This window comes from Culex quinquefasciatus, chromosome 2, assembly GCF_015732765.1.
Source record: "Culex quinquefasciatus strain JHB chromosome 2, VPISU_Cqui_1.0_pri_paternal, whole genome shotgun sequence".
Lineage (NCBI taxonomy): Eukaryota > Metazoa > Arthropoda > Insecta > Diptera > Culicidae > Culex > Culex quinquefasciatus.
The window spans coordinates 85,659,599-85,682,343 of record NC_051862.1 but is presented as its reverse complement, the minus strand read 5'-3'; the positions used below and the strand labels follow the sequence as shown (position 1 = coordinate 85,682,343).

At 38.5% G+C, this 22,745-nt stretch overlaps 4 protein-coding genes across 4 annotated transcripts in view; 1 reads left to right on the top strand and 3 right to left on the bottom strand.

The window, feature by feature from the left end:
- Positions 1-5,065: 5,065 nt before the first annotated feature.
- Positions 5,066-6,225, bottom strand: LOC6046816 (oxysterol-binding protein-related protein 11). Its single transcript, XM_001863920.2, has 2 exons — positions 5,882-6,225; positions 5,066-5,830 (listed from the first exon to the last, which is right to left on the bottom strand). Exons 1-2 carry the CDS (start codon positions 5,964-5,966, stop codon positions 5,283-5,285), a joined length of 633 nt encoding a protein of 210 aa, XP_001863955.1. The 5' UTR covers positions 5,967-6,225; the 3' UTR covers positions 5,066-5,282.
- A 6,496-nt stretch (positions 6,226-12,721) lies between these two features.
- LOC6046815 (28 kDa heat- and acid-stable phosphoprotein) lies at positions 12,722-14,107 on the top strand. Its single transcript, XM_038255759.1, has 4 exons — positions 12,722-12,928; positions 12,993-13,080; positions 13,145-13,518; positions 13,578-14,107. The coding sequence occupies exons 1-4, from the start codon at positions 12,919-12,921 to the stop codon at positions 13,595-13,597; spliced, it is 492 nt and encodes a 163-aa protein (XP_038111687.1). The 5' UTR covers positions 12,722-12,918; the 3' UTR covers positions 13,598-14,107.
- Positions 14,097-17,287, bottom strand: LOC6046812 (UPF0488 protein CG14286). Its single transcript, XM_001863918.2, has 2 exons — positions 16,925-17,287; positions 14,097-14,525 (listed from the first exon to the last, which is right to left on the bottom strand). The coding sequence occupies exons 1-2, from the start codon at positions 17,160-17,162 to the stop codon at positions 14,128-14,130; spliced, it is 636 nt and encodes a 211-aa protein (XP_001863953.2). The 5' UTR covers positions 17,163-17,287; the 3' UTR covers positions 14,097-14,127.
- Positions 17,288-19,677: 2,390 nt separating this feature from the next.
- The window catches only part of LOC6046811 (SET domain-containing protein SmydA-8), a 31,251-nt gene continuing 28,183 nt past the window's right edge, over positions 19,678-22,745 (bottom strand). Inside the window, exon 5 of the mRNA XM_038256404.1 lies at positions 19,678-20,947. Coding sequence (XP_038112332.1) covers positions 19,678-20,947 — 1,270 coding nt within the window. The remainder of the gene's footprint in view (positions 20,948-22,745) is intronic.

Below are 22,745 nucleotides of genomic sequence, written 5' to 3'. Positions count from 1 at the left end.
TTCGAACTGATACTTTGTTAACTTTTGATGCTCTATCATTTTAAACAATATTATTTTTCCGAAAAAAAAAATTTCAATTTTTTTTATTGCTTTAATTTATAGAGGGCAAAAAGTTTACACTCGTACTACTTGAATTTTTTCTCAAAAGTTGTTCTAACGGCTGTAAATTCAATTTTAAGTTTGCATTCCTATGTAACCGAACAGCGAAAATTTGAATCGTCATTCTTCGATGCTTTGCGCCATCTGTCGGAATTTTTGAGCTTTTAATCGCGAATAAGTGCAAAGGGGAGTGAAAAGGAGCCTCTACTGTTTGCGTGGTAGGTTGGCCTAAACGGTTCGCGAATTCAAAATGCGTTTTTTAATGTGAAATGTAAATGTTAATATGGCAAAAAGTGTTTAAATCGTCGCGTGTGTTAATTTCCCTTGTGAAAAAGTTGGAGTTTAGTGGATTTCCCAAGAATACTGGGAGAAATTCGTGAAATAAATTTGTTTTCCAAGCGTCTCCAAGATGACAGCTTGATTTTGAAGTGGCAGCAGAAGACGTGTGCCAGTATGGGTGATGGTTCATCGTGCTGTATTAGTGCGACCGCTTGGTTGTAGGAGAGGGAGGGGAATTCGAGAGAAAATTTATGCTGTTCTCTTTTGGTGTGTGTTGCAAGCTTGCCGGTGACGCTATGTTTATGGGTTGCTGCGATGAGAACGATGAGAACAGCCTGGCAGCATAAAAAATGGGTGCGGAAGAGACCTGAAAGCTAGAGCTAGAGCGAGATATTTGTCCAGTCTGATCAGTCTGATGAGCATCTGTGTGTTGGCAAGAAAGAGAAAGCAGTATCTTCGCGACTGAAGTGAGGAAGAACATTTTGTTTTATTTGTTTTGATCGGCTCAACAAAAAAAAAAAAAAAAAATTTGAAGGCAAACAGCAAAATCTAAAAAATGGCTGCTGTTTTTGTAGCTTGGCTGTTGTGTGTATTCTTTATTTTAAGTTTTTGTACCTCAATGAAAAAAAAAGTTGTGCTAAGCCATTTTAGTTCGAAATAGTGAAATTATGGTGAAACTCAACTCGTTCCTGGAAATGAAGAATTCGAGAAAAAGTTAGAAAAATTGTGTTGTGTAAAAGTTACATGAAGAAAACTTTTTATAATAGAGTGTGCGACATGCTCCACTCACTGCACAGCTTTGTTTTTGTTAATAATCGTAGTGATTTTTGTATTACTGAAATTTGGTTGTTGAAGATGACACCGCAAGATCGTGTCCGCAGCTGCCAAGGCAAACTTTCCAGAATACACTCGCCAGGATATGTGTCGGATCGGCAAGAGGAAGATCAAGCTGTCCGTGATTTGCGACACGCAGCTGGCCGTCCGGATCCGTACGACTAAAAGTAGCTGGCAACGTCCGGATGTTTAGAAGCAGCCGATAAAGAAGGCTACCGGGATTCCAGAAACTTGGTGAGATCTATCCAAACTGAAACTGTAAAATTCCGCCTGCTTATCAACAACCACTAAATACGCGCTGATCTCATTTTTGCCTTATGGGATTGGAAGTCTAAAGATAGGTCGAGGACTCTTCTGGTTCTTGGTCTATGTTTGGGCGGGGCCAGACAATGCCCAATGACCTCGGAATTGGACCGCAAGGAGCTCTGTCATTCTGAAACGGGTCATTGGAAGCAGCGCGAGGGCTGTCACCACCTAATACCCGGGACTGAGATAACATGTATCAGCATAACCCAAGACTGATACAAATTATACTTTCCCATAATTTCGCTGCCGGCCAGCGGGTATTGGATTGGAACACACACACATAAGTGCAAAGGGGAGTGAAAACTATTTCAAGGTTTTTTTAAAAGAAAATCTATTTTTTGGAATAAAAAAAATTAACAGGAGGTAAGAAATAAAAAGTTCTATGGACTGACTTTTTAATTTTTTGCGAAGCTGCCTTTTTCATTGAAAATTCTGAGATCCGGATTAAAAACACGAGAGTGAGGTTAGATTGCTAATTTTGAAAATCAATCCAATTTAAATTTTTTAAACAGAGTTTGCTTATATGGTAAAAGTGACTTGAAAAAACATTAGTTCACTTGAATAACTTACTTTCTCAACTAATTAATTTGGTTTTTGTTGATTGTAAAATTTCCTAATTTTGAATCAAATAATGAACAGGAAAAATTGGCCATCACCAAAATATTTTTGTTTGTATCAATTAAGCTCTTTATTTCTTACCTTAAAATGGTATAATGTTTTACAAATTTGGTTATGACGATAAAATAAATCAATTTAAAATATCAAAACGATTTGCTCTTTTAAGGATATAATGTAAACATCACTCCAAGTTTCAGCGCCCTCTAGTGGTGGATAATTTTGACGTTTGATCGCCTATTAGGGTAATTTTGAAAATCTAACTTTTCAGGAATATTTTTTGGATTTTTTTGACTTCTGAAAAATTGTTGGGCTTGCTAATCCAAGCAACTTTTTCAAAGACACCATTATTTTATCTTGTAATCTACGCATTCTACGACCAAATTTATAGAAAGCATCTGAGCAAACCTTCAAAAATCACTTTTTTGAACGTGGCAATTCAGGGTTAAGTTTTAGAGAAAAGTGAAATTGGGAGCACTTTTAGAGCATTAAAAAACATTTTGATTGTTTGACAGGTCAGTTTGGATTTAAGGGTCAATAGTTACAGCCATTTTAATGTCAAAAGGTTGCAAATTTAAAACTTAAATATCTCGAAAAGGCGCAAGCCAAATTTTAAGAAAGAAGAGATCTTGCACTACAAACGCTGAAAAAATCTCAGGGATGTTCTTCTTTAAACTCGAGATATCTTCATTTGAAAAAGTCTAATTTTCAAGGGAAAACCATATTGGACCACCCTAACGAAATTCGAAAATTTTCCAAATATATGTTTTTCCATGTAATTTTCCCCGCTGAATTTGAACCTGCCTTCAGAATCGAGCAAAAGTGTCGAAAAATCGATTTTTGGTAATATTTTGGGTTTAAATGATATAAAAAAAGTTTGAAAATTGTAATTACTAGCTATGGTTTTAGCATTGTAATGCAAAAAATGTTTTAAAATGCATTACACACTCGTTCAGTTGTTTTGCAATCATTAGTTTCTAATATATAATATATATTATCTAAGTATTGACAAAAAAAAATTTTCTGCTAATTTTTTTCTGGGTGCCCGTACATTGGAATTTTATAAAAATTCAGAACATTTTTAAACATGCCCAAACATGCGGAATATGATTATCAATGCAGAAAAATGCATTTTAGATGGTTTTCAGTTGACTAGACTTCTATTGTCATGGAAATTTTGAAGTTTTATGAATTTTTTTTTTGCCCCCAGATTAAAAATATTTGGAACGGTCTAATGAAAAGAAAATGAAAAAAATTTTTTTTTAAAGAAATTAAGGTTTAATTTTTAAACATTTAATCAAAAAGTTGAAAATTATAATGCAGATATCTGGAGCAACATTTGAAAGGGCGCTACGACATTGCTCTTATGGCCTTTCGTCCCATTTAAACGCGTGTAATGAAAGGCCGTAAGAGCAACAAACTCGCAAACTGTTTGACTGCATTTGTTTGCAGAAACGTCAGCGTGCATTTTGCTTTGTTTGCGTATTGTCAAATTGTCCAATACGAAAAAGTACGAGTTTGTTTGTAAAAGTCTAATACCTCAAAAAATCATTTAAAATAAAAGCTATTTCAAAAATAAGAAAAATCAAAATTAAAAAAAGAAAATGTTTTTGAGTACCTCAAAGCAATAAATAGGTCAAATAATAGTGATAATAAAGTTTACAAAAAAATACAAATTTAGAATTCTCAAATTTGAATTCCAAAATTGGAAAATTAATCATAAAAAATTATAAATTCTCGCTTACTTTTTAAAAAGGTCCTATGTACATAGGTTTTGAAAAAGTAATCTAGAATTTAAAAACCACATATTTTAAAGCTAATAAAAAACCAAAATCCCTAGATTAGATTAATAAAAATCCAAAATTTCCAAAATTATGTGGGTTAAATCAAGGGTTGAATATGCCAAATTTAAAGACCACGTGGTTTATGCTGCATGAGCTCTAAACGGGTTAAAAATTAAAAAAAATGAAACTTTGAAATCTTTGAAATTCGGAAACAAACAATTTTACAAATTTTAAATTTATCAAACTTAAAAATTCATTGGAAAACCCAAAATCTAAAAACTGGAACAAGAAAAAAAAGCTGAAGAATTTGAAAAACAGCTTCAAACATTTAAAGATGTTTTAAATTTAAAAGTGTAAAACCTAGAAAAAAAAAACAAAAAGTGGAAAATAACAGAAAATAAAATACTGACTTAACAAAAAAAAAAAAAAAAAAAAAAAACAGAATTTGAAATAATCAAAAAATCGACGGCAACATTTCAAAAGGCATCATGTACATTTTGACACTTTTTGGGTTATTGCATATTCTGAAAGTACTCCTAATAAGCTACCTCTCCACCAAAAATTAGCAAAAGTTACTGCAGTAAAGACTGTTTAATAATGATTTTAAATATTTAAAGAAACATAAACAAAATCTCTGGCAGCTTCAGTGCCTGTTTATATCGTTTATATAGCCCTGTCCAGCTGTCAAATAAAAGACAACATGAACAAAAAGCGAATCACAACAAAACTTTACCTCCACTTGCAAAAAGCGCCATGTACATTCGGCGAAGAAAAACTAATCATAATAAAGCTACCCCACCAATGACAGCAGAGTGATTTAAAAAAATGTTATGTTTATTTTTCTTAAATATAATGACGGAAATAATGTTTTATTGAATGTGGATGATCAAGTATCTTCAGTTGCTTTTATATTAAAATGGGAATTGAGAAATGATGCTCAACATTTAAATGCGTTTTTCAGAAAACGCATGATTATCTGGAAAAAATAATTAATAATAATAAAAACTAATTTTCTAGATTGAATTTTAGAAGTCCTGAATTAATAAAAATCAGGATGATTTCCCCTATTATCCCCTGATTCTCAACATTATGGCGCTTTAGCCGGAGTTGCTTTCGGTAGTTCTACAGTTGCAATAATAACCACTTTGTAATGTAATTTGTTAATGCATCTATTTATTCTTTAAAGAAGTAAATTGCGGTGCACAATCCTAGAGCAAAAGTGTTTGTGCAGAAAAAGCTTATTCTGTGGAGTGTTCCGTTATTGCAAACAGCTCAGCTGTAAGTACAAACTAAGAAGCTTCCGGCCCCGGCGTGCCAAACTTACCAACGCATAAATGCACCCGAAAATCCTTCCCACATTTAGGGCTAAAACGTCGGCTCCAGCCGGGCATCGGCCAGTTCGTTGTGTCGCTGCAGCAGCCCCAGGCACTGCAGCAAACAGTGCGTGTTGGCCGCCGACAGCGCCTTCAACATGAGCAGATCAGGATCGGTGGGCGACAGCGGCGAGGTCAGATTTTCGATGGCCCGCGCCAACGCAGCGTTACTTAGCTCGCACTGTTGCATTTGCTGGCGGGCAGCTCCGAAGGCGTCGTGCGCCGCCAGCTGGTCACGTGGTGCGAGGGACGCCGTCGTGTTCGAGTGGGACTCTACGATGGCACGTAGACCGTCGACCCATTCTTGGCGAGCGCGCGCGTCACCGGCGCGCAGCTTCATCATGTCTCCGGACGCGCAGTTCACCGTGAATGTCTTGGAATCTTCGTCGCTCGGACAGATGACGGCTCCAGCGAGATGGACTTGACCGCGTGGTGCGTTTCCCACGATGTTCGGGTTGGAGTCGTCGTTGGTTGGTTCGCACAGATAGTAGCTTAGCAGGCCGGCCTGTGCGTCCACCGTGAACCAACGGTACTGCCATCCTGGAACGAAATTTGTTAAAGCTGGGACAAGGATCAACTTCGCTTACCTACCTTTCATAACATTCGTATACTTGTACAGTTGGCCACTCAGCTGGTGGCGATTCATGTTCAGAATCCGACTCAAGTTTGACTCCATGGACGACGATGAACAGCTCGGGCTCTGGCTGTGAGGTTGTTCGCTGGTTTTGTGTTTTCTCTTTTTGCGGAAAAGTTTACGAAGAATTTTTGCTAGCCGCGCACGCACCGCGAGACACTACATAAATATGAGGAGTTGCGATTTGCACAATATTAAAAGGGTTCCAGGAGAATCGGGAAAAAGTTCAGCATCAAATTCGAATCGGAAGGAAAATAGATTTTGATTCATCGAGCGATTGAAAACAATCACAAAGGACAAACGTCAATTTCTACACTGTAAATTTGGTGTAGCCGAAATTGTACGAAGCAGTACTAGATCGTTGAATTTGCTCTTGTCGCACGAATCACCCTGCGATTTGACACACGCAAAACGGACATTAGGTATAAATTCCTAATTATTAGTATTTTTTGAACTTATGTTCTAGCTTGTCAAATTATACCTAAAAATTAGTATTTTTTTCTTCCTAAAATTTAGGATTTTTTTAGAACACTGAAGTACTTCTTAAAAATTCCTAAATTTTAGTATTTTTTTAGTTCTAAAATTGCGATTCACGTTTTGACAAGTCAAAACAAAATAATTTCGTGGTTGTGAGTTGGTGTTCCCCAGTGCTGCTGAAAACTTAGGAACTTTGGCAAGGTAAGTTTTGTGCAGGAAGAAAAGTGGCTCTCCGGTTCTGCACGGAGAACGGAACCCGGAGCATCCTTGTTAGAGGAAGTGTGGCTCGCGTACTTGTGGAAGAGGAGGAGGAGGAGGACGGAACCTTCAACTCCCGGCGGAATTAAAAAAGCCGCCACTTCCCTCTCGTACTCAGGAGGACGGATCTCGGGACGGATATTTGCGGAAGAGCTGGAAAGGGGAAGTATAAACGGACCCCAACCGTGGAGATTGTGCGACCGTGGCGATTGTGTGAATGAAAAGTTGTATCGAGTTTGAGTTTGACGAACCAATTTTTATCTTTTTGTGATTTGGTTGGACGTTGCGGGTGTGTGTATGTATGCGTTTGTGGAAGTGTTCGTGTTCGTGTGTGTGTGTGTGTGTGTGTGTGTGTGTGTGCTCGTGTGTGCTCGTGTGTGTATGAGAGACTGAAAGTGAATGGGTGGGGGTAGACGAAGAGAAAGAGAGAAAGAAAGAGAAAGTGGGAGAGAGAAGAGGAGAGGGAGAGAAAAAGTGGGAGAGAAGAGGGAATGAAAGAGAGCGAAAATGGGAAAGGGAGAGAGAAAGTAGAAAAGGGAGAGAAAGGGGGAGTTTGTGAGAGAAGGCTGGAGGGGAAGAGCGAAAGAAAATGTGGGAAAGAGTAGGGTGAGGGTAGAGGAAGAGAGAGATAGAAAGTAAGAGAGAGAGAAAGTGGGAGTGAGAGGGGCAAAGATGAAGAAAGAGAGAGATAAGAGATATAGTTGGAGAGAGAGTAGGAGATGGAGAGATAGTAGGAGAGGGAGAGATAGTAGGAGAGGGAGAGATAGTAGGAGAAGGAGAGAGAGTAGGAGAGGTAGAGAGAAGGTGGGAAAGAGAGAGGTGAGAAAATATGGGAGAGAAAGAAAGGGAGAGATGGTAGGAGAGAAAGAGAAAAAGTTAAATTGAGAGGAAGGGAAGAGAGAGATAGCAGGGAACAGGAAAAGCGAGAAAATAGAAAGAGAGGGGAGAGAGAGAAAATTTTAAAAATCTCTAATTCCAAACATTTTAAAACTCCAAAAAATCTTATATTCTACAATTCCAAATATTTAAAGATTGAAATGTTGAAGTTGTAAAAATATTAAAATATTAAAATAATAAAAGATATTTAAAATAAATAAATATTGAAATATTAAAGATATATTATAAAATATTATACAAAATTATAATGAGCATGAGCATGAGCATGAGAGACCACCCATGGTTGTCCTTCTCCGTTGCTGAACAGGACCATAATATCCCATCAGCACAACCGGTCACACGCTTCAACGATCAAATGATGTTTCCCTTATCAACAGCATGCATGAATGCGCTGAAAAGATAAAACATCACGATCATCAAAACTAGAGCCGGTGCGAATAGGAAACAGTCGTTGGCCACCAACGGCGCCCGCCATGTCAGTTTGTAGATCTCGAGGGAATGGGACGGGAATGTTAGTTAGCACAGGCTGCTACCAAGGGTGGGTTCTATACGATATCCACACCCCCGCGTGTGCCGGAAAACTACTTCTACTTGGGAATTTGTTAGTGGGTAAGGGTAATGGCCAGGATTCAACATAGAGGATGATGATGCGACCCAATAATCAATAAATTTTGTTTAATGGTGTGATGTATTATGCATTCTCAAGGCAATCAGTCGGAGTATGCGGATGAGACTATTCCCCAAGCTATTCCCGGTTATTTGGTGTTATGTTTAGCATAAATGATTCAATCTTAGACAGCCGGCTGTGGAAAGATAAAACCAACTAAAATGCGAAAACGCGGAACCGCCCGGATCGAAATACACGCACAATCGGGGGGACAACAAAGACGGAAATGGCAACGAAAATCCTGCGTGAGAACCGCGACGCACACCGTTCAAATTCTCCAACGCAACTGTCAAACATCCCGAAACCACCCGGATCGAAACACACGCACAATCGGGGGGCCAACAAAGACGGAAATGGCAACGAAAATCCTGCGTGAGGACCGCGACGCACACCGTTCAAATTCTCCAACGCAACTCTATTATAAAATATTATACAAAATTATAATGTTAAAATATTCAAATCATTAAATATTTATTTTAGGTACGTACATTTAAAATTTTGTTTTTCTTCTGCCTGCATAACTCTTGGAAAATAACTAATTTAAAAATTAAAATATTGAAATAAAAAAATATTAAAATATTAAAATATCGAAATATAAAAATATTAAAATATTAAAATATTGAAATATTAAAATATTAAAATATTAAAATATTTAAATATTTAAATATTAAAATATTAAAATATTAAAATATTAAAATATTAAAATATTAAAATATTAAAATATTAAAATATTAAAATATGAAAATATTAAAATATGAAAATATTAAAATATTAAAATATTAAAATATTAAAATATTAAAATATTAAAATATTAAAATATTCAAGAAAATATTAAAATATTAAAATATTAAAATTTTAAAATATTAAAATATTAAAATTTTATAATATTAAAATATTAAAATATTAAAATATTAAAAAATATTAAAAAAATAAAATATTAAAATATTAAAATATTAAAATTTAAAAATATTAAAATATTAAAATATTAAAATATTAAAATATTAAAATATTAAAATATTAAAATATTAAAATATTAAAATATTAAAATATTAAAATATTAAAATATTAAAATATTGACATATTAAAATATTAAAATATTGACATATTAAAATATTAAAATATCAAAATATTAAAATATTAAAATATTAAAATATTAAATTATTAAAATATTAAAATATTAAAATATTGAAATATTTAAATATTTAAATATTGAAATATTAAAATATTAAAATATTAAAATATTAAAATATTAAAATTTTTAAATATTTAACTATTGAAATATTAAAATACTGAAATATTTAACTATTAAAAAATTAAAACATAAAAAAACCAAAATATTTATAAAAAAGATAAATTTAATATTAAGAATATAGATGCATTGAAAAAATAAAATATAATTTAAATTTTAATATTCATTTTTAGATGAGAACATTTATGAAATAGTTGTGTTTTATATAAATAAAAATATTAATATCATATAAACCATTGTTTTCTTCTGCCTGCATATCGCTTGGATACCTAATTTGATCTTTGATTATTCTTAAGTGTAAGTAATTTTCGATCCCACACGTTTATAGAAAATACCTCAAATTTAGGTATTTATGCCTAGAAATAAGGAATAAATGGTCCGCCATCTTTGATTATACCTGATTATCAGTAATTTTGGATCCCTCACTTTTCCAGAAAATACCTCAAATTTAGATTTTTATACCTAAAAATTTGGAATAATCATGGTCCGCCATCTTTGATTATACCTGAATATCAGTAATTTTGGATCCCTCATTTTTTCTGAAAATACTTCAAATTTAGGTATTTATTCCTAAAAATTAGGAATAATAATGGTCCGCCATCTTGGATTATACCTGAATATCAGTAATTTTGGATCCCTCACTTTTCCAGAAAATATTGAGATATTTATGTATTTATACCTAGAAATAAGAAATAATCATGGTCCGCCATCTTGGATTACACCTGAATGTCAGTAATTTTGGATCTCTCACTTTTCCAGAAAATACCTCAAATTTAGGTATTTATACCTAGAAATAAGGAATAATCATGGTCCGCCATCTTGGATTATACCTAAATATCAGTAATTTTGGATCCCCCACTTTTCCAGAAAATACCTCAAATTTAGGTATTTATACCTAGAAATAAGGAATAATCATGGTCCGCCATCTTGGATTATACCTGAATATCAGTAATTTTGGATCCCTCACTTTTCCAGAAAATACCTCAAATTTAGGTATTTATACCTAGAAATAAGGAATAATCATGGTCCGCCATCTTGGATTATACCTAAATATCAGTAATTTTGGATCCCTCACTTTTCCAGAAAATACCTCAAATTTAGGTATTTATACCTAGAAATAAGGAATAATCATGGTCCGCCATCTTGGATTATACCTGAATATCAGTAATTTTGGATCTCTCACTTTTCCAGAAAATACCTCAAATTTAGGTATTTATACCTAGAAATAAGGAATAATCATGGTCCGCCATCTTGGATTATACCTGAATATCAGTAATTTTGGATCTCTCACTATCGAGAAATTAAAAGTGAGAGTGTGTGCAACATGGAGTTAAACTTTCTATGAAGATGCTGTGAAGGTTACCATGACTCTTTGAAAAGTTTAACTCCATGTTGCACGCACACACTCTCACTTTTAATTTCTCGATTCCAGAAAATACCTCAAATTTAGGTATTTATACCTAGAAATTAGGAATAATAATGGTCCGCTATCTTAGATTATACCTAAATATCAGTAATTTTGGATCCCTCACTTTTCCAGAAAATAACTCAAATTTAGGTATATATACCTAGAAATAAGGAATAATCATGGTCCGCCATCTTGGATTATACCTAAATATTAGTAATTTTGGATCCCTCACTTTTTCTGAAAATACCTCAAATTTAGGTATTTATTCCTAAAAAATAGGAATAATAATGGTCCGCCATCTTGGATTATACCTGAATATCAGTAATTTTGGATCCCTCACTTTTCCAGAAAATACATCAAATTTAGGTATTTATACCTAGAAATAAGGAATAACCATGGTCCGCCATCTTGGATTATACCTAAATATAAGTAATTTTGGTCCCCTCACTTTTCCAGAAAATACCTAAAATTAAGGTATTTTGGTTCTACAATTATACCTAAAATATAGGAATTCTCGTACTAAAACCACGGACGAACGGACATGACACGAGCATTTGAATTTTGAAGCGGGTCTTCTTGTTCTTTTTCTTATTCATTTTTCTGCTTGCCTTCACAGCGCGAACGCTTATGTCAAAACAAACTTTGACAGTTTGCCTCGCCGTTTGCTCACTTGGCAGTTTGCCTAATTATTTATATTGGCTCGTCGGCTGAAATCCCGAAGACGTGCAACTCCAGCAGCACACACGTCGTGGCTAACCCGGATCGTTTGGTTGAGCTCCAAGGACGAGTTGAACGTTAAACCCGACGGAATGGGAAAACGGAAAAAATGCGCGAATTTGCTTCCAATAGAGATATCCACGCGCGAGAGTGTGTTAGTTTGGAATTTAGTTACACGCAGACATAGGCAAATCGAGTAGAATGATTCGTCTGTCAAAATCAGCTGTGTCCTTTGTTATACCACGAGCACGTGGAAAACAGCTGGTTTTTACAGGCGGGATGTCTACTCGATTTGCCTATGTCTGCGTGAAAATAGTGTAAACAAAATCAGCTGCTTGGAATTCAGCCAATCACAATCGATCAAAACCAAAACAATACTTTAAATACAAATACTAATACAGAAACATGGTGTGCGTGAGAGAATCCGTGGAGATCTCTATGTATGCTAAGCTTAGTCATCTTAATTGTAGAGCGAAAAATAAAAACATATGAAAATTAACACCACATTGCGTTTATTTAACAAACCAAACATATCTTTGCAATCTAGGTTTGTTGAAAGATGAAAATCTGGACAGTGGAGGAACGGCATCGACATATTTGTTAATTCCTGTTTACGACAGCGGGAAATTCGATGCAGAATCGCGAGCTTAAAACTTCCTAAATTCAGCATAAACTTCCCACATCCTACTTGATTTGTTTATTTACAAATGATTCGCTCCAGATGGTATTGTTGTTATCAATCAAAATTGTACAACTACCGTTCACCGCAAAAGGAACAGCGCACATTGCGAAACTATTGGTAGCGGATAAAATACAGACATTTTCAAATCACCGCAACATGACAACATTTTGACTGAATAAGGAATAGTATCTAAACAAATATAGTTCGCCAACGTGATCACTGGCGGCGCTAGTGTTTCAACGCGGTTTTAACGTATTTTTATTCGGCTGAAATTTGAATTTTGCCTCACAAAAATAAGCGAAATTTGTTCGTGGTGTCATGTCCGTTCGTCCGTGATTATACCTAAAAATTAGGAATTTATACCTAATGTCCGTTTTGCGTGCAGATTTCTCCGCGCTGTTTTTTAGTACACGCTCGTGCACATTTTCCCCTTTGTTGTTTTTGACGTTTCTCACCTGCCATCAGGCGCTGACATTTTCGCATTTTCGTGGTGGCAAAAGCGTTCGATTTTGGTGGGTTCGCTCTGTTGTTGGCTTTTTTTTTCGCAAAAAGTGAAAAAAATCATTGTGCAAAAGTGTTGGACATCCCCTCTGCCTAGACAAATTACGCTTCAGCTATTTCCGGACCAGTTTCGTCAGCATGCCACGAGGTGGGTTTGCGGATTTTTCGATGGGCGAAAGTGTTGATTTTTTTTTCTTTCTCTTCCGCCCCAGGAAAATACGTCAACCACAAGGGACGCAATCGTAACTTTACGAGCCCCGAACAGCTCGAGGAGGAGCGCAAGAACGAAGAGAAGAAAAAGTCGGTCGAGATCGAGTAATTGCGATTCGGCAAACGCTCTAAAATTGTTTTGCTCTATCTGCAGGTGGAGGAAAACTCAGGAAGCGTCCTCGTCCGATGATGAAGACGAGGAGCAGGAGGGAAGCGAGAAGGGCAGCGATGACGAGTCGAGCGAATCCGAGGAGGAAGCCAAGGGTGCCAGCTCGGTGATCGAGATCCAGAATCCGAACCGGGTGCAGAAGAAGGCCTTCCAGAAGGTGGAGGAGGTGGACGAGGAGGAGAAACCGCAGCTGTCGCGCAAGGAGCGGGAACAGATCGAAAAGCAGAAGGCCCACGCCGCGTACCAGAAGCGACACGCCGAGGGCAAAACGGCACAGGCCAAGGCCGATCTGGCTCGGTTAGCAATCATCAAACAGCACCGGGCGGAGGCGGCCGCGCGTCGCGAAGCTGAGAAGAAAGGTGAGGACTTATTTACTTGAGTTGGGACGTTTTAACCTTTCTTATTTTTATTATTTCAGCGAAAGATGATAAGAAATGAGGTGTTCTCTGCCCAGCGCCCGGAAGCATAAAATACCCACTGAAAACACACGGAACACAGAAGTTATAACCTGAATGTCGTAAATAATAAATCTAACAGGCGGGCGTCACTTCGTCGTCTTCGTCACTGCGATAAGTTTTTTTTTATATGATTCAAATTTTTACTACAAAAAAAAAACAACACTGCGCTGTCTTGGTTCGTGAGCGGAGCGCGACCTCCCGAAGAATATCGCTAATAGTTATTCGTAATTCGTGCAGGCCGGTCAAACTCTGCTCCAGCAAACTAGAATAATGAGAGAGATAGTAACGATGGGAGAACCAATCGAAAACAAATGAAATTGTACGTGTTTGAGATATTAGTCCAAATCATAAAGAAGCAAAACAAACAACTCTACTCTAGCAAACTAAAATCTTAAAAACTGCAATCTAACAAAGTGAAGAAGTAAACATATTTGAAGCCACTGTGAATGTAATTCGGATCGTTGAATAAACACGGATAGTTCTGTATAAACATTTCTTCTTCAAATATCCCTAATTCTCAACCGAAAAATTAAATCTAAACGTATTATCCGACGGCGCTATCACTCCACACCCGGGCACCACCACACGTTCCGTAGCCTCCGGCGCACCATTTTCCTCACGCTTGGCACCGCCACTTCCCTCTCCCCCGTCGTCCAGCTGGATGTTGGCAAAGTTGAACCGAAAGTCGCGCTCCCCCGACAGGACGGCGGCCTTCTTAACAAAGTGATACTTGGCCTTCTTCTTGGGCGCGTCGAAGCCCACGCTTCCGGCGGCCAACGCCATCGTGCGCTCCTCCTCGGCCATCTTGGCCCGGTAGTCACCGAAGCTGGTCCGCATGATTTGACGCTTCTTGATCAGCGGCTGGTTCGGCGATTTGAGCGTGTTGATGAGTTTGAGGGTGTCCTCGACTGGAAGTGGGAATTTATAAAAGTGTATTGAGATAAAAAAACGTTACTTAATCCACCGGAAGGTGGTTGCTGCCTTCCTCCTAAAAGCCTTGCAACCACACACTACGAAAGCTTTGGCTAACGCTTACTTAGTAAAGACACTATACATCTGAGTGCTGCCATCTAGGTATGATAAATTTAATGAACCATTTGAAAGCACTGCAGTGTTTGTGTGCGTGCACTGAGCGTAAAGTTCCGACAGCTATCCGCCGGAGCTTTCAAATTATGTAAATAATGACCCTTTTTAGTATCAACCAAAACAGTTTTTTGAGCATATCTTTTAAAGTACTGCACCAAGCCGGATGAAATTTAAAAAAGACTTAAAGAACCTGAAGGCAAATCCAAAAACATAGATCCGGACAAAATCGGACGAGCCAGTTCCGAGAAAAGTGAGTGAGAAAAAAAATTCTACGTCCATCCACACGCACAGACATTTGCTCAGAATTTGATTCTGAGTCGATATGTATACGTAAAGGTATATCTGGGAGGCTTATTTAAAAAGTTCAATTTTTGAGTGATTTTATAGCCTTGCCTCAGTGAGGTGAGGAAGGCAAAAAATCGTACGAGCTTTTTCGGTAAAGATAATTTCCTGGCTGAAAAATCTTGAACACATATAAATGAACAAAACCCCCGTTTTCAACACTTTAATTTATTTTTAATTGGGTACTAAAGCCCTATGTAAATTTTTATGTACAACGGTAAAAAACACGATCAAAAACCATTTCTGATCACTTTTTTTCATTTTAATGCAAAAAAAATAATGACAAGACAACATTTTTTCGATGGATTAACTATGGTCCCCTTGGAACGAGCTGTCAAGTAGGAGCTTTTCTGTCAAGAAGGACCGCGAGGTTAATTTTTCAAAATTGATTTAAAAAGCCATTTTAAACTCTTTGTGGTCGTACAAAGGGTCATTGTACTTAGAAAAATAAGCTTTATCACTGTAAACAATAATATTATAAATCTAAGCTTCATTTTAGGACCCAATTGTCTGGTTTGGTTACAGCGCGTTCGGCATTTTTGCCTTGGCAACCTTCCTAATACTTGGCTGGCCGTAGAGTTGCGCCAGCTCGTGGTTCATTCTTCTCCGCCACACATTGTTCTCACGTACGCCGCCAAAGATCGTCCAAAGCACTAGCCGTTCGAAAACTGCAAGCATTTGCAGGTCCTCCTCGAGCATCGTCCAACCTTCTCCACTTTCCGTTCCGATTCGGTGTAACTCCTAGCCACCTCCTCGAACGTTCTGCCAGATGAACTGCCTGGAGGCCGGAGATACCATCGTCTTGTCAAAGTCCCTTGTGAGATTCGATCGTGTCGGACATCGCGGCCGAAATTTTCACGCTGCACCGTGCCCTGTCCATCGTTGATTTCCCCAGTCTGATCAGCTTCCCGGGAAAGCCGTGCTCGTACATAACCTTCCATAGCTCTTCGCGATCGATCGAGTCGTACGCGGCTTTGAAATCGATGACGGATGGTGCATCGGGATCTGGTAGTCGCGACTTTTTTTGAGGATTTGACGTAGCAAAAAGATTTGGTCCATCGTCGATTTCCCCTCCACGCAACCGGCTTGGTACGTCCCAACGAAATCCTTTGTTCGTTCCGAGAGACGACAGAAGATGATCTGAGATAGCACATTGTAGCCCGCGTTGAGAATGGTAATAGCTCAATAGTTCTCACATTCCAACTTGTCCCCCTTCTTGTAGATCAGGCATATAACTCCCTCTTTCCACTCCTCCGATACCTGATCTGTGTCAAAAATCTTGACAATCAGCTGGTGCAGACAGATCGCCAACTTTTCCGGGACAATCTTGATGAGTTCTGCAACGATACCATCCTTACCCGCTGCTCTGTTGTTCTTCAGCTTCTTGATGGCATCCCTAACTTCCCTCTTCGTGGGTGCTGGTCTGTCCCCGCCGTCCACCATACCGCTGATGTTGTATCTTTCGTCGTCCTGGTACTCCGCCTCTGAACAAACAGCTTAACATGGTGCTCGTCGAAGATTCCCCCGTCCTTATCCCGGCACATTTTGGGCCGCCGTTTCGTCGGAGCAATACAGCTGTTCCATGTCCTGGCACTCCAACACTTCCAAGCGACGCTTCTTATCCCGGAAGAGATGGGTTTGCTGTCTTCGCAACTGTTTCTACGACTCCTTGTGCCCACGGGTGTTATGCAGCAAATTTAATTCGTGCATTTGCCCAAATACTTCAGGCACCGTTGGAAATCGTTTGAGTATTTATAAGAATGGATCTACGAACCCATAATTTTTTTTTTAAAACACAGCCAAAATATAAATTTGAATCAAATGTGCATTATTACGGCCTGGTGATTATAAAACCATAAAACGATTCGCACAAATTTACCTTTCTTGCTGTTGTCCCGGATGTGGGGTGCGCTCAGCGAGTTCTCCAGCTGCTGTATGCACCAGTACAGCTCCAGCTCAAACTGTCGGTCGGCTTCGGATGGTCCCGCTGCGTCGCTCGCCGTGGAAGTTCCATTGCTGGACGAGGCCGGTGCTGGTCGTGGGGGTGTTCCCGAAGGCTTCGGAATCGATTTGAGCTTGCCGGTGTTTTTGTGCAGTTTCGCCTTCGGTGGAGGCATGGTTGGAGGTGGTTTAGAATGGAGGTAATTCTAATTAGGTTGTAAATGCGATAAAAGTGTTTGAGTTCGCTAGTCTAATTCTAAACTTGAACACAAACGTGCTTCATGCTTCGTATGAGTGACAGAGCGATGGTAAACAAAAACAAAGCATGTTGCAAAAAGCATCGTTTATCCAACGTGGTTGGAGTTTTTACAGTGGAACTTCGTGAATATCGGTAAATGAATTTATGTGCATAGAGCGAGGCATAGAGTTATCTACGTGCGCATGCAAGTACACCAAACAATAGGAAAACTTTGTGTTGACTGTGAAGTCGTCGCAGAACCTGCATCCGAGGTCTACAATGAAACTGCCTGCTCCAGATCTTTACACGGGTAAGGGTACCTACGATGTGCTTTACAGCAAAGTAGACAAGTAATTTTAAAAGACATCAGAAACTTCTAGAATTGATAAACTCCCTTGGGAACCAACAACGAGAGAGGTACTCCTTGATATAAGTTCATGAAAAGTGCTAAAAAGTGCAAAAATGCCTCACGGCAAGAAAAAGGAGGATCGGTAGATTTAAAGAAGCTAAAGAATGCCGATGCGCTACCTGCAAAGCCAGGTTTAAGCAAGGACGCTCAAAAATTGTGTGGAAACCAGTTCGTGTTGACGTGAGCGAGAAAGAAGTTGAACGACGGGAAAAGTTGCCACCCATTTTTGTGAAAACATCGTCATCGGATTCGGTGCGAAAGTGGCTGACCGGATTTATCAAATCTGGTGCTTTACGAGCTCCCATTCGCTTGTGTGCTGATGGACTCAAAATTCTGCTACCTACCAGAAAGGATTACAACTACGTTCGGGATTTCCTGAACAACACAAAGATTGAATACTACAGCCATGACGATCCAGGTAAACGCCCCATGAAGCAGGTCCTCCGAGGCCTGTACGACATGGATGTGAGTGTGTTGAAAGAAGAGCTCAAAACTCTTAAGTTGAACGTGATCGAAGTCTTCAAGATGACGAGACACAACAAGGACATCAAGTATCGTGATCAACTGTACCTGGTTCATCTCGAGAAAGGATCGACAACACCTTCTGAGCTGAGGCAGTTCGGGCAATTTTCAACATCATCGTGACTTGGGAACGTTATCGTCCAGTGCACCGTGACGTGACACAATGTTCGAGCTGCTAGCAGTTTGGGCATGGTGGAAGGAACTGTTTCATCAAGAGTCGTTGTGCAACCTGCGGAGGTGAGCACAAAACTCAAGCTTGCAACACAATCAACGAGAACATCGAAGCTAAATGCTTCAATTGCGGCGGCGACCATTCTACTAAGAATCGGAGCTGCCCAAAACGTGCTGAGTTTGTGAAAATTCGGCAGCAAGCGACGACGAGGCAATCAACCAAATCGTCTCAAAACACCACCAACTTTCACGGACGTGGATTTTCCTGCTTTGGTGTCACCTGGAGCGGGATCTGTTCGAGTGGTTCCAAATCTGCAGTCATTGCCGTTGAATCAGCGGCAAAAAGTTGCAGAGAATACAACACCTCCTGGCATCAGTCAGCAACCGAGGGAAAACCAACCAGCATCAACGAATGAAGGCAGCAGTGACCTTTTTTCACCACAAGAACTTCTGAACATTTTCATCGAGATGACAACAACACTGCGTGGGTGCAAAACTCGCCAGGAACTAGTAAAAATACTTGGAGCATTCATCTTGAAATAAAATTCGTCGTTTACTAGTTCTAGTGATTTTGAATATTTCAATGAATTTTTATTTAAGATTTAAGTTAGGATTAGATGTTAAGTTATTTTTCTTTTTTACCCAAATGTATTGAATTGAATGCAAAAATGTAAAACAATTTGATGTTAATAAAAGAATGTGAACAGTTAATAATAAAACGAAGAATTCATCAAAGATAAAGTGCATTAAGCCACTTAGAATGTAAATGAAATGTTATTATTATAAGAATGTTCAATAAAGATATATTAAATTTAAAAAAAAATCTAGAATTGATAAATATTCAAGACATTGTACTTTTTTCTAGATGGTTGCTAACTCCAGAAGCTATGGAGTGAGTCACAGGATGTGGAACATAAAACGTTAGGATGTTGACGTTTTATACCAAGCGTTGATAAAGGTCATGATAAAGACAGCGATCAGCATCGGTTAATGGGTTAAAAACATTTAATAACTGCTATGTACAGAAGGAAAAATAGAAGTAAACCAAAGAATTAAATATTGAAAAATTGCCAAGGAACATAGCGAAGCAGTCAGACTACACAATAATTGTTGTCATGAAAGGTATTATGAACGTTAAAAACACAGAAGATGGCGAATAATCATACACCTTCAACCAAAGACATTGTTGTGAACAAAAACAATTCGCTAATCTTCTGGTACACTTAGGTTGAAGTCGGTATTAGAAGCAAATAATCTTGGATAGATGAAAATGGATGTTGTGATATCAAACAATACCTTCACTTTGAACTCAACAATTTTATTAACAACAAAACAAAAAAAAAAAAAACCCTCAACCACCCATCTCCCGCAACGCATTCCTCGCGGCCACTGCCATTTCATGATCCGCCGATCCGGGCGGTTCGAAGCCCAAGATCTCCGCACTTTGCTTCAACAGTCGCGCCACCTCCTTCAGAGTTTGCTTCAGCTGGGATAGCGTGATGCTCTGGGTTTCAAACAGATACCGGGATTTGACCATGATCGGGGCCTGCAGTTCGTACATGAGCTGTCCGCGGAGCCGACTAAGGCCGGGCTCGTAGCTATCGGCAAGGGTTAACAGGTCTCGGCAGAGGTATTCTTTGCGGTTGATCTGATCCAGGGTCAGTTCGTGCATGAGGTAGTTCGGGGCTTTGCCGTACAGCTCACAGAGCGAGTGTTTGGCGGAGAGGAAGAGGTAGTGGTTTTTGTGGAGGATGGGTTCGTATTTGAGAAGGAAGTTTTCGAACAGCTCCACGTTGTTTCCGCCGATGGATTCGAGTTCTTTGTAGAGACCGTTGAGAAGCTGGGTGACGCTCTGGGCCGGGATCGTGTGGGGACAGTTCTTGCACTTCCAGGGGGCGTCCTGGTCGAGTGGGTTTGACGAAAGAACGAGTCCTTTGGGACATTTGGCGCACTTTAGTGTGCTACAGTGCGTTCCAAACTCTGTTGGATCCACGCATCGTGGACACTGGCACCAGAAGAACTTGCTGTCGCACAGATGTTGTCTTCGCTTGAGCGTTCCCTGCAGGGTGTACGAGTACGACAGAGTGAGAGGTTCACCCGCCTTCAGGTCCCTGGTGGGCCTCACCGTTAGCTCGTGACTTCCCGGCTGGTCGGTATGGGTCGTGTTGGGCGTGCAATCGTGCATGATGTAGAATGCCTCCGGGTAGAGCGCCCTGGCGTGAACCTCAGTCGGACCAATCTGGAATGCGTTAACTTCAATGATTCCACAAACGGTGTGGACTTCTGCCTCGCTGAATTCCTCAAACTTCCACTCGTCTCGAATCCGCTGAACAATCGTTTCCTGGTTACGCTTCCACAGGGACGTAATCTGCTGGCGGCGCTCGTTCATGGCGTCCATTTCCAGCAACTTCTCGTATCGATCCGGAGCAGTGCGTTTCAGCAGAAGGCATCGCAACGCCAGGATTGCTTCGTAGGCAAGTTTTATTTGCGTGGCGGATGAGCAGGTTTCGAGCAGTTTGGCGACGCCGTGCTCTTTGAGTGGAATGCATTCGAGGCGAGAGTGCTGGGTGGTCAGTCCGGTACAGGTGGGAGAACAGATGCGCCAGTTGCAGGTCGGACATCTGGAATTGAGGGAAAAACATAAATTTTGTAAGATATTTGAATATGATTTGAAATATTTTATATATAATTTTCAAAAGTTTAAAAAAGTTCGAGAGTTCTGCATACGAGAGGATAAAGAGCACGGTTCGGTAGTAAAATATACTTTGTGCGGACGGAGAGAATAAATCCCGAAATTAACGAGAGTACTTTACTCATGGGTTCATTTTCCAAAAAAAGTTCATCTATCAAAAAAAATACCGGTACCGAGACTCGAACCCAAGACCTTCAGCAAATTGAACCATGCCTTTGACGTATGGGCCACCATGGTTCGGTGACTATGTGGTGGTCATTTGTCCATATAAACCACTCAATAGGATGAACTGTTCCAATGAACGAATGAACACGCGAAAGGACTATACTCTCTCAAAATAGCACTTTCCTCACGTTGTTTTTCATGAGGACTATCCCCTCGTGAGCAATTCTCTACGAAATCGGTCTTTTTTCTTTAATTTTAATTTTTGTATTTTTTAATCCGGCTGAAACTTTTTTGGCACCTTCGGTATGCCCAAAGAAGCCATTTTGCATAATTAGTTTGTCCATATAATTTTCCATACAAATTTGGCAGCTGTCCATACAAAAATGATATGTGAAAATTCAAAAATCTGTATCTTTTGAAGGAATTTTTTGATCGATTTGGTGTCTTCGGCAAAGTTGTAGGTATGGATATGGACTACACTGGAAAAAAATGATACACGGTAAAAAAAAATTGGTGATTTTTTATTTAACTTTTTATCACTAAAACTTGATTTGCAAAAAAACACTATTTTTAATTTTTTTTATTTTTTGATATGTTTTAGAGGACATTAAATGCCAACTTTTCAGAAATTTCCAGGTTGTGCAAAAAATCATTGAGCGAGTTATGAATTTTTGAATCAATACTGATTTTTTCAAAAAATCTAAATATTGGTCGCAAAATTTTTTCAACTTCATTTTTCGATGTAAAATCAAATTTGCAATCAAAAAGTACTTCAGTGAAATTTTGATAAAGTGCACCGTTTTCATGTAAAATCCATTTTTAGGTGACTTTTTTGAAAATAGTCGCAGTTTTTCATTTTTTAAATTAGTGCACATGTTTGCCCACTTTTGAAAAAAATATGTTTGAAAAGCTGAGAAAATTCTCTATATTTTGCTTCTTCGGACTTTGTTGATACGACCTTTAGTTGCTGAGATATTGCAATGCAAAGGTTTAAAAACAGGAAAATTGATGTTTTCTAAGTCTCACCCAAACAGCCCACCATTTTTTAATGTCGATATCTCAGCAACTAATGGTCCGATTTTCAATGTTATTATATGAAAAATTTGTAAAATTTTCCGATCTTTCCGAAAACAATATTTTCAAAATTTTCAAATCAAGACTAACATTTTAAAAGGGCGTAATATTGAATGTTTGGCCCATTTGAAATGTTAGTCTTGATTTGAAAATTTTGAAAACATTGTTTTCAAAAAGAGGCACCAAAAAAGTTTCAGCCGGATTAAAAAATACAAAAAAAATCGAATGACCGAAATTCTAGAGAACTGCTCTCGTGCTTTAACTTTGGATGTAAGAAATTTTTTGATTTTTTGGAAACTCATAAGAAATTGTACATTTACTCACATTTCACACCAAAAGTCTCTTTTATGTGGAAACAAAGTTTGCATCTCGGTTTGCATATATTCCTCACAAAAGAACAGAATTTTACGAAAGGGTTTTTGAGAACGTGATTATTATGATGATTGTGAAATGATTATAACAACATTTTCAAAGTTTGAACCGCTAAA

Bases quoted from the DNA above. Each gene is read 5' to 3' on its own strand.
- LOC6046815 (XM_038255759.1), top strand. The intron at 13,081-13,144 runs GTCGGTCGAGAT...CTCTATCTGCAG, and splicing joins AAGAACGAAGAGAAGAAAAA to GTGGAGGAAAACTCAGGAAG. The intron at 13,519-13,577 runs GTGAGGACTTAT...TTATTATTTCAG, and splicing joins TCGCGAAGCTGAGAAGAAAG to CGAAAGATGATAAGAAATGA.
- LOC6046812 (XM_001863918.2), bottom strand. From the start codon at position 17,162: ATGCCTCCACCGAAGGCGAAACTGCACAAAAACACCGGCAAGCTCAAA. The intron at 14,526-16,924 runs GTAAATTTGTGC...TCCCACTTCCAG, and splicing joins CCGGGACAACAGCAAGAAAG to TCGAGGACACCCTCAAACTC.
- LOC6046816 (XM_001863920.2), bottom strand. From the start codon at position 5,966: ATGGAGTCAAACTTGAGTCGGATTCTGAACATGAATCGCCACCAGCTG. The intron at 5,831-5,881 runs GTAGGTAAGCGA...ATTTCGTTCCAG, and splicing joins GTATACGAATGTTATGAAAG to GATGGCAGTACCGTTGGTTC.